Source organism: Solanum tuberosum, unplaced genomic scaffold, assembly GCF_000226075.1.
Source record: "Solanum tuberosum cultivar DM 1-3 516 R44 unplaced genomic scaffold, SolTub_3.0 scf00225, whole genome shotgun sequence".
Classification (NCBI taxonomy): Eukaryota; Viridiplantae; Streptophyta; class Magnoliopsida; order Solanales; family Solanaceae; genus Solanum; species Solanum tuberosum.
The window spans coordinates 691,321-702,458 of NW_006239149.1; the positions used below are offsets into that span (position 1 = coordinate 691,321).

General features: G+C 36.6%; 1 protein-coding gene across 3 annotated transcripts in view; it reads right to left on the bottom strand.

Annotated features, from left to right (window-relative positions):
- The window catches only part of LOC102586412 (protein DDB_G0276689), a 73,480-nt gene extending 62,936 nt beyond the window's left edge, over nt 1-10,544 (bottom strand). The window contains exons 1-7 of one of the 3 annotated variants that reach the window (XM_006356569.2): nt 9,543-10,544; nt 7,874-8,018; nt 4,660-4,938; nt 4,295-4,462; nt 3,923-4,138; nt 3,025-3,119; nt 2,094-2,265 (exon numbers count right to left, since the gene is read on the bottom strand). In XM_006356569.2, the coding sequence (XP_006356631.1) occupies nt 2,094-2,265; nt 3,025-3,119; nt 3,923-4,138; nt 4,295-4,462; nt 4,660-4,938; nt 7,874-8,018; nt 9,543-10,399 (1,932 nt within the window). In that variant the 5' untranslated portion in view covers nt 10,400-10,544. Of the gene's footprint in view, nt 1-2,093; nt 2,266-3,024; nt 3,120-3,922; nt 4,139-4,294; nt 4,463-4,659; nt 4,939-7,848; nt 8,019-9,458 lie in introns of those variants that run through there. The other 2 variants (XM_015313004.1, XM_015313005.1) reach the window with 2 other exon arrangements.
- Between the last annotated feature and the right edge of the window lie 594 nt (nt 10,545-11,138).

Consider the following 11,138-nt stretch of genomic DNA (forward strand, 5'->3'; position numbering starts at 1 on the left):
TCAGGAAAAAAAGTTGATCAGGTAAAGTATTTCATTAGTAAGAACAAAGCCAACATGGGCATATACAAGTGGTATACCACAAAAGGAGAAACCTACAAAATATATTTTCTCCAAAAGACACCCAATCCTCTACACAAACAGGTTGGATTGGTCAAATATCTCTGGAAATGTCTAGTTTTTTCAGAGTTCATAATATAGAAAGGCAGAGGAACGAGGATTTCAGAGGTTTCTCTTTCTACTGCCAATTTGTCCTCATTTCCAAGCATATAGACACTGCTCAGGATATTCACAACATACTTTCTGCTCATTATTTCTCTATCTTCTTTTTTTTTTTAAATGGTAAGCTTACCTCTATATATCCACAAGTATACTACATCAAAGTGTAGTCTCCCTTAACAAAAGTTGTCACTTTACAGAGTCCTAGTATTCCTAGTTACATCCAGTCAATAGCATTAAAACATCTTCTGTGCTGTCTATGACTACTTGTTTGCACCAAAAATAATAAAAGCCTAATCAATCTGTCTTGATCTTCTGTATATTTCTCTGTTTGCCTTCAAAACACCTCTGATTCCTCTCTTTCCTTATAGTCCACCATATACATGTTGGGACCATTTTCCATCTCTCCTCCTTCACTGCATCGACATCTCTATTCTAGCTTCTTAGCACTTCTTTAATTTTCCTAGGTTTCACCCAAAAATAATAAAGGCGTAAGCAGTCTGTCTTGATCTTCTGTATATTTCTCTGTTTGCCTTCAAAACACTTTTTTTTTTTTGATAACCGAGAAATCCGTCTGTGACCCGCCCTTTGGACCAATCACAGCTTTCTAAACCCAGTGGATAATGGGCCCGCCCCTCTACCCTTCTCCACTTAAATACCGGGCTTTGCTTTGCATGGTGTGGGGCTTGAACCTGCGACTTAAGCCACAAATCCTCCACCTTTTGCCACTTGAGCTAGGCCTTGGGGGCTGCCTTCAAAACACTTTTGATTCCTCTCTTTCCATATAGTCTACCATATACATGTTAGGACCATTTTCCATCTCTCCTCCTTCACTGCATCAACATCTCTATTCTAGCTTCTTAGCACTTCTTTAATTTTCCTAGGTTTCACCCAAAAATAATAAAGGCGTAAGCAGTCTGTCTTGATCTTCTGTATATTTCTCTGTTTGCCTTCAAAACACCTCTGATTCCTCTCTTTCCTTATAGTCCACCATATACATGTTGGGACCATTTTCCATCTCTCCTCCTTCACTGCATCAACATCTCTATTCCAGCTTCTTAGCACTTCTTTAATTCTCCCAGGTTTCAGCCATATGATCTTCCTCTCTTATGGATGAAATTTGCCACAGCTGGTCTATCCATTTGCAGTGTAAGAAGAGGTGATTGACCGTCTCAACCTGTTTTTCACCCAGGTAGCATCTAGAGCAGAGATTGAACTTCCTCTTGTTCAGGTTCTCATGAGTGAAGACTGCTTCTTTTGCCTACAGCCAGGTAAAATAGATTACCTTATAAGGCACTTTGGTCTTCCAAATCATTCTCTATCTTTTGACAATCCAAATCTCCTAAACCCTTCACTTTACTTCTATAAATTAAAACATCATACCTTCTTTGAATTAACTAAAACATTGACGTTCTGCCAAACAAAAGCATAAAGAAACGACATCATATGGTTTGTGATTCAGATCAATTCAATTTAAATTACTCACTTAGAGGGGCTGTCCATTAATTGGGGGATGTTAGCCCACTCCCCAATTAACATCTGCAGACATCACCTATTTGACATGCATGGCAACCTAATAGATACAGTAAGGAGTTAACCAGCATCCTAGGTGAACCATTTGAACATTCGAAAGCAGAACTATGCAAAAAATCAAAGACAAGCATTATAATTTCACATTTTTCTTTACTTTATCAGTGAGAATGAAGTTTAAAAGTTCTCTACCAGCTTAGTGCCATGATCTTTGCAAACAAGGTCATGTTTTTCATCATACTATAAATTCACTTACATTAATAACTAAATATGGGCTTGAAATAAAAGGACAGAAGACAAGGATAGAGAAAGAACAACTACATAAAAAAAAATCAGATAGCAGACACCTTGCGGAAAATGTTGTTGACGGCATCAAGATGGTTCTTCAAATCTTTCAGGTAGCACGAATTGATCTGGTCATTTCCTACTCCCTCCCCTATATTCTTTTCCATCTCTCCAAGTGCAAGGACAGCAGATTCCAAAGCATAACGCATGTGCATGAGTTCAATGTCTTCCATCCTACAAAACATACAAATGGAAAAAGAGGGAAAGTGTATGCAGTAAGTTAACCTACTTCATCCATACACATGTAAGCCTTAAAGAGTTTAATCCCATGCTACGAACAAACATAGAATTTTGAATAATCACATTGTAACATTAAGGACATTAATATAAGCTCCATCTGCCAGAAGTAATGCATAGACAAGCACAGCAGCTAATAACATTAAAGGGAAGCCGATGCAGCATCCCACATTCACCCAGGTGGGGTCCAGGAAAGTGCGCACCCCAAGGGGTGTGTACTACAGCAGTCTATCTTGACACAAGCATCAGTATATGATAACTTTATCTAACAAATCATGCTTGACTGCCCAATATTCAGCCAAATCCAAAGTATCTATATGCATGACGTAAATTGTTAAGAAAATGGATGTTGGACCTAACTCAACCCCAAGCTAGTTCATGAGGTGAGAATAGTTCAAGACCATATAAAGAGACAAAATCTCCATCTCACAACTAATGTGGGACAAACTCAACACCCCTCGCACATCAAAGGCGTCCAATTAGAGCGTGGACAACATAATGGGGGCCCAACATTGGGTAAACAATGAATTGGGATGAATTTGACTCTAATACCATGTTAAATTGTGTAATGTCTCATTTAAAATCTTAACTTGTTAGAGAGAATATACTTTTATTTATTTAATTATTTCTTTCAACATAAACATCAAAATTGACCCCAAAGTCAACAACACATTGCAAAAGAGTAAGTCCCCACACCTCCTCCAGGCTGATAGATTGGAAGTAATTGGCTGCATGCTGATCAATTCAATAGCATCTTGAAACTTAATGCTTGGAACCACATCAAATAAAACCTAGAAGATGGCAAAATATTATGATCCAAAATATTATGAAACAAGAAACTGAACAATTAAATCAGCAATTACTATGTAGCAAGTAACTGTAAGAAAAATACCATTTTAAGATATATGAAAAGCAAATTCATAATAGAAGCAAAAAAGAGAGAGAGAAAGGAGAAGGAGAGGTGGAGGCAGAGAGAAGAGAGAAGTAATCTGTGCAATCATTTACCAAAAATATACTTTGATGATCTTAAACTTAAATTTTCTGGCTCTGATTGGTTCTACTTATTTCTAATTTTCTGGTGAATATAGGCAGTATGATGATCTTTTTAGGGAGGCATGTGAACATGTACCAATTAGCACTTCTCCACCTCATCTCTGGACAAACTATACCCACTCAAATTTTAATGAATCTTCAGAATTTATGGATAATGTTATATCAAGAAGAGAGACAACACTTAACTTGATCCATGCACACAACCTGCAGATGGAACCTCAGCCTCAATGGCAGGCAAGTAATTAAGGCACTGGGTAAATGCAAATGCATTTCAATGAAATGCTCAATCCAAATTTGTAAGTAAAAGATACTTTTACAAATAAAAAAAGCAAAACTATATAGATTTAAACTGAACAAGGAGGGCACAAAATAACTGAACAGGTGGGACTTAAAACAAGATGGTTCCCTTCAATTAAGGTTAATACTTTCCTTCTATAAAAGATACTTCTCTTCCAAAAAAAGACAAATCCAGAATCCTGTGAAACACATCAGCAGATCAAACAGTAAAAGTTCTATCGTGGAAGGACAGCATAGAGTTTACCCGCAATGGACTCTGTACAGATAATCTTTCCAGCACAAAATTTTCAACAAAGGGATCCCAATGCGCATCTTCATTTCCTTGCTGCATATACTCTTTACCGGACAACAGTAGCGACGACTTCAAACTCCATGACTTGCCAGAATTCACACATGCTACAAAAGAAGCAAGATCAAGCTGATAACAAAGGAGATCACAGAGATGTTCAACGCAGGACACCTGCCAAAATAAAGGTAGTTTTAGTGAAAACCTACAAACATATCCGCTCATGAAAGCACATAATGCAACTTGCAGAGAAAACATTAGAAAGGAAGTGGGAAAAGGAAACAACAGCAGCCTGCTCCATTCTATCATAACAGAAGCACGGGAAACTACCTCATCTGATCTGTTCCCATAATGTGGAGAGTCCTCCAAACGAAGAACTTGTGATTTACTTGTCCACAGAAGCTGCATCAATTTCCTTCTTAAATCCGTTTTACCAGATAAAAGATCCCAACCAAGGACGGCTAGAAGAGGTTGGAGCCGGGGAAACAGCAAAAGAATCTAAATAGAAAAAAGAATTAAGAGTTTTTATTAGCAAAAAGTAAGAAGTGAGTTAATATCAAAATAAGCCATTATTTTTTCTTTTTCTTTTTTTGAGTAGTATAAGAATGTGCCATTGCTATGCTCAAACCAAAAGAAAGCAGGTTTATATCTGGGCTTTCTGAATATAAAGTCAAAAGGTTAACTGTGAACAGTACATTGCTAGCCTCATGCAGTTCCTGCTTTCTCACGGCAGACAGGGCAGTGTCCATGACACATTCCAATAAATGCACGCCATGAACACGAGCATACTGGTACATTTCTCTCATGCAAGAAGTAATAACAGTCTCCAGCAATGAATTTGTGCTGTTTAAAGTTGTCTCAGAATTCATTTCTTGGATAAAATTTTGGAGATGCTGAAGAGGTAGAGGAATCTGATCACTTTCAGAAGCTTTGACACTCTCAATCTCTTCCAAGAGCATTTCATCATGAATAACCTGTGAATACTCAAGAAGTTAACATTCATTTCCACTTATTAAGGGCGTATTATTAGGTATTTTCAAAAATAAGTATGTGGGTTGTGCCCTAGAACTTTGGTCCAGTGGTAAGGGCGTAGGAAATGATGTGTCAGTTAGGCGCATATCACGTGTTTGAACTTGTCGCACATAAAAACCTAGTATTGAAGTGGAGAAGGGTAAAAGTCGAGCCATTATCCATCGAGTTCCGAACTGTGTGCCACACTAGGGAATTTTTGGGTTATTAAAAAGAACATGTGGGTTGTCCGCCTAAGCTAGCTTTGATTTAGACCTTCACTCAGAGCTAGGCGAAATCATACAAAAAAATATACTAGTCGGCAATTTGTTCTTGTAGACAGCAGTTTCCAATTTAGTATTTTTAAAAGTGAAAAATGCAAAATATAATGAAAAGAGTCACAGGGTTAAAGCAAAAGGAAGCGCAAACTTCTTTATAAAAAAGTTAATTTTATGGATAACATAAAAGATACTATAAATTTAGGAGTTTAATATTACAACATCGAACATAATTAAAGCTACTGTAATAATAATGATATTACTCTAAGCACAATTAACATTTAACTCCAACAAGGACCCAAAAAAGCTAACTTGATTTGAAGAATTAATTTTCAATTTTAAAGTAGGAAAAATTACTTGGATGGGTACCTTTTAATAAATAATTACTGATTTTAGCGATAGTTTTTATTTATTACCATTTATAGCTGTGAGAAATATAGGAGAAAAATATTATTGAATTGTTGTTTTTGCATTATTACAGAGAAACCCTATTTTTAGACACTACAATAGATACCTTTTCAACTAGGACACTACAATACAATCCTTTTCTAAGTAGGATACTATATATTATTCCTATTACTACTACTATTCCTATTCCAAGTAGCATTGTATATGCCTATTACTATCCTAACACTCCCCTCGAGCTAGTGCATACAAGTCATATGTATCTAGCTTGTTACAAATGTAATTAATACGAGGACCAATGAGGAGCTTGGTGAGATATCTGCAAGTTGATCACTCGATTTCACAAAATTGACTATCACTCTCGTGTGCTTAGTCTTCCCATGAAATACTGGATTTGGTGCATAATGTTAGTCAATCTCAATGTGCTTGATCTTCTCATGAAATACTAAATTCAAGACTGCCCATTCACACCAGGTAGTCACTTGATTAATGTAAATAAGAGGTTATCCACATTTCGCATCAACTTTTGCACATAAATCACTAGCTAACATATGTAATCATCCTCTTCCTCAAGTATCCATTAGTCAAATTGGCCTCACTATTGTCAACCAAGCAAAGAAGAACATCTTTCTAGGCACCTAGGAATCCACACCAATACATGCAGGAACCCCATGGCCACCTCCCTCGCCAAAAGCTTGTGGTAATTAGGAAAAAATTACACCTGAAGTGAGAGTTGGAGTCCTAGGGAGATCTGGTAAGAAGGAAGCTTTGTGGGAAAAGATTATTGTAGACAAGGATGGAGTTCAAACAGCAGTTGAGGGCCAGCCAGATTACTTTGTCATTTTTAATAGCCCTCTTAGGTAGTATAACAGAAGTGCAGGAAGGATTTTTTCAGGATGTTTAGATGTAATGCAGGAAATGGTGCTAGAATCTAAAACAGAGACTAAAGTAAGTGATAGTTCTATAATCAATTTTTAAAAACAGAGCCTTCTATAAAGCTTCATTTTCAATATTTCTGGCCAACAGACAGCACATTCTCTCAGCTGATTATGAGTTGTACATTTCGCAATTGATGGTACATTGTCCTTTTTTGTAACTCTCTGTTTTTTTGTTTTTTTTTTTGGAGTCGGTGAAACTCTCTGTTTGTAAGTAGAAACAATCACATTTTCTCATGAATATATATCATACCCTCTTCCCAAATCTAAGAGAGAATAATTATCCTTCTAAGACATCGCAAGGCGTCTAAATTACTCTTGTCAGCCCAATGAACAAGCATTAAAAGTAGAAGTTTTAAAAATTATTGTAGTTAACCTTGTGACCTTGTTAAAGATAATGACTTCAAGTGAAAAAATGGTCGAACGGGTAGTTGATAAGATGCCAAATCAAATTTTAAACAATCTAAATAGTAGTTGGTTTATATTTGATCAAACTGGTAGAAAGAGAAAAAACAAATTCATTAAAGGAAAGATGTCAACTTTTTTGGGACAAACTAAAATAGTTACAAGGTCAACCTTTTTAGAAAAAGAGTAATCAGAGTGATGCTAACTTTGTGTAAAGAATTACCTCTTAAAAAGGATTTTAAACATAACCAAGCATTTAGTAGACCTAATTAGAGCAATGAAGGAGGAAAAAATAGCAACCCAAAGATTCTTGTTTTATGACAGTGGTGTTTGGGCCTGCTTTCGTGCACATCAACTAATCCACCGGTTATATACTATCTCCCACGAGAAAAGGTATTGGCTAAATATTTTTTTTGATGACAAGGGAAATCCGCAACCGCTACCCTTTGGGTGCGCACAGGGTAAAACCCCCGCTCCTATGCAATAGCTCGCAAACCACATAGGAGAGGTAACCCGCACTAGGCAAGCCCGGTGCGATGAGCTCGACCCAGTAGGCAAACAAGGTATTGGCTAAATATGTTCACCAAAGTTTGAATAGAAAAGAAAAAAATACCTAATGTGTTTTGTCTTTGCTAAAATTTGAACCCTAGTTTCACATGGTCGGTTCCTGCTTCATTGACCAGTATGCAACACCTTTGGGTGCAACCAAGCAAACATTTTAAAAGGAAGTACTTTACTAAGCAACTATTAAAAGCAAACAGCATTAAAGTAATCAGATAATTTCAGATATTGTGGGCTGCAAAAGCTTATTTGTGACAATGCCATAAAAAACAACATTCAGCATCGAGCGTACTTTTGGCAAGAATTATCATCACCACCTGTATCATCTTAACAAGAGGAGTACAACGAGATGAAAGTGCTTCCCCATAAACTGACAAGAATTTGCCTCGCATCTCACGCCGGGCATCTCCATAATCATCCTTCCCAGGTAACACCCTTCTGAGTAGATCTTTTGAGACCACACTACATAAAACAGAAACAAGAATATAATAATGAAACAGAGGCAAGAATGGCCAAGGAAAATAAATTGAACACCAAGAAGTAACAAGCACATCAAACACTATCCATTCAGTCATAATGAAAAGGTGGTTAAAAAAATACTTTTCCAATTCCTCCATCCACATGATGGCAGAAACACAATATACTTTTCTTTTCTTTTTTTCTTCTAGTACAAGAAAAGCAAGTTGACCATCCATCAAAACAAAAACATGTTGATCTGCATTAGCGGAGGACAGAACGAATAATATTCGAGGCAAAACATATGGTCATGTTCATTAACCAAATCTATATTGCCTGCTCAATCTTAAAATTCAGTGGCATGGCAGATAACACTAAAAGGAACAGTAGTTCTAATAAAAATGGAACTCTTCATCTCAGAAATGTACTTAATCCAAAAACAGTATTTATAAAAGCATTCTTAGCAATGAAGTAAATCTTGATCAAACTAATATGTTGATGTACTACTGTCTTTTAATAAGGTAAATAGCTTCGTCAAGCATATCTAAGTCCACCTCTCAGTGTTCGTAAGTATGACTCCCTTCTTCTTATTTTATTGACTTGCTTTCTACTTCAGACCAATCCAAAGATACTTCTTTTATCCAACGAAATTGAAAATTGTGTTCTCCTCAACAATGTTGATTAATATAAAGAGTACAACTCCGTAATAATTTCAAACTCAATGTGATTATCTTTTTTTTTCACAACAATGTTGTGCAGCCCAGCCTGTGCACATCTTGACCATTTCACCAACTAAGGCTTAGGGCCTTAGGCAGATGAGAAGAAATCACCTAGAGTTTGTCACCTCTGTTAGGATTCTGAACCCTAATCTTCCATAGTTTTCATGCCATTTTTTGACATCTTTTTGGTTTAGAAAATGTAAAGAGTTGCAAGGTAGTATTATTTTTTTGATTTGCACCGGGTGTCCGAGTCTCTTTGAGCCCCGACTAATCCCGGGGGTGCACAGGCCCTCGGCAAGGAGTTTCCCGCAAGTGCACCACAGTTAATTCAGGTTTTACCCAGTCCGATGGCCCTCAGAAATTGTTTGCACCCAGTGGGTTTCGAACTTGAGACCTTGAAAGGGAGCAAACCCCAAGGCTCAAGTCAATTGCCAGCAGGCCAACCCCTGAGGGTTAAGTTGCAAGGTAGTATTATTTTAAGCTCTAATCCGTTAAATTCAAAGTAGTAATCCATTCAACAATTTAACTCCTAGATCTTAGTGAAAGTCAGCCAAGATCAATCAAAATGGATCCAAGATAGTAATAACTTCCTAGAAATACGTTTTAATTTGCTTCACATTTTAATGCAAAATAATTTTCAACAGCCAACTAGGTATTTCATATTTCAGCAATCATAGAACGATGAACTTACAAACCTTAAGTACTAGTCACTTAGCAATTTACTTACTTGGTAATAATGATATTGAGCAAACTTAAAGAATTAAAGCACGAATCTTGTCAAATAACTATGTAAAACCATGATTCTGCATACCGATACTCCTCCTCGTTGATACTATAATTCAAATGTAGAAATCGAATATGTGAAACAGCTCCATCCACATCATTATTCATCAGGCATTCCCTCATAGCTTCCAAATGTGCAGTTTGAATGCATTTTTGCAGCGATTTAAGCACCTTATCCTCAACCTCCTTATGTTTTACTACTGTCCTGACTGTAATCGCCATATCCGAATCCTCATTTTCAATCCAACCAACTTGCTTCTCTATATTTAGTGACAAAACATCAAAGATATCTGCATTTTCAAGAAACACTCTCCTCAAACACATCATTTCCTCTTCCTCCACTACAATATCTCCCCCAGTATCTATGACATCATCCATTTCAATCAAATCCGGCCTCAAGCGCCTCAAACCCATATCAGAAATTTTCACTAAAACCCTCAAACTTTCACCTAAACCCTTCAAATCCTCATTAATGCCCGAAACATCTCCATTTAATTCAACATCATCGACAGCTTCTGCACCCAATTCCGAACTCGAAATGCTTTCCGAAACCCTTGAAATCACATTTTGTAAGATCAAACAGAACTCAGCCCTTAATTTAAGAGCAGCAGCATCAAACGACCAAAGCTGGGAAGTGGGTTCGTTAAATTGGAGAAGTTCAAGGGTACATAGGAAAGTGAGAAGTGCAGGAGACGGGCAAGATTGAGACCAGATAATCGAATCGAATCTTCCTCCATTTGCAACAATTGTTTGAAGAATGACTCGAGAAAGTTCAGGATTTCGAACACGAAGACTACGTATAGTGGCTCGGAATGGCTCAAATTGAGCTAAAAAAAGATGGTTCGCGCTGACTTTACACAGCAGCTCTGTGTCTTTGTCATCCATTGTTACTTTACAACTAGTTATGGCGATTCATGTGCATGAGATATGCGAATTGAGATAGAGAAGACTAGGGTTTTTGAGATGGATTCTTCTTCTGGGGAAATTTCATGGATCAGTTACAACGGTTGAAACAACAGGGGAAATGTTTACAAGAAAAACAGAAGGGGAATATATAGGATGCTCGTAAAATTTTGCTGGGAATAAACGCCGTCGTTTAAGAGTGTTCTGATGAAATTCCTTTCGCTGTCCAGTATCCAGCTTATACACTTTTTCTAGTAAAATTATTTAAATTGTTTGTGTTTAAACTAAATTATAGTATAGCTTATTATGTAGTATAATAAAAAATAATAAAATTATAACTATATTCTTATACAACTTTTGAATATCGATATCAGATTTTATTTGCCCTTTTTCAAAGAAAAAACTTTCATAAATTCTAGTTAATTACTTAGTTACACTGTAGTTTGCAATATTACGTATCTTATCAGATTTTAGTGACTCCAGATACGTCCAGATACATCTATGATCTGAGATACATTGGAACAAAATTATGTGTAATTTGTTCTAGATACATTGTATTCAAGCGGATTCGCATGAATCTAGACAACAAATCTCGTTCGCCTCTCTCTCACTTCGTTCACCACTCTCTTGTGTATCTGGTATATACAAATCTCACTCTCTAATTTTGTGTATATGATAGCAAAATACATGAATCTAAGTGTTTTTTTCTTCAATATATGAT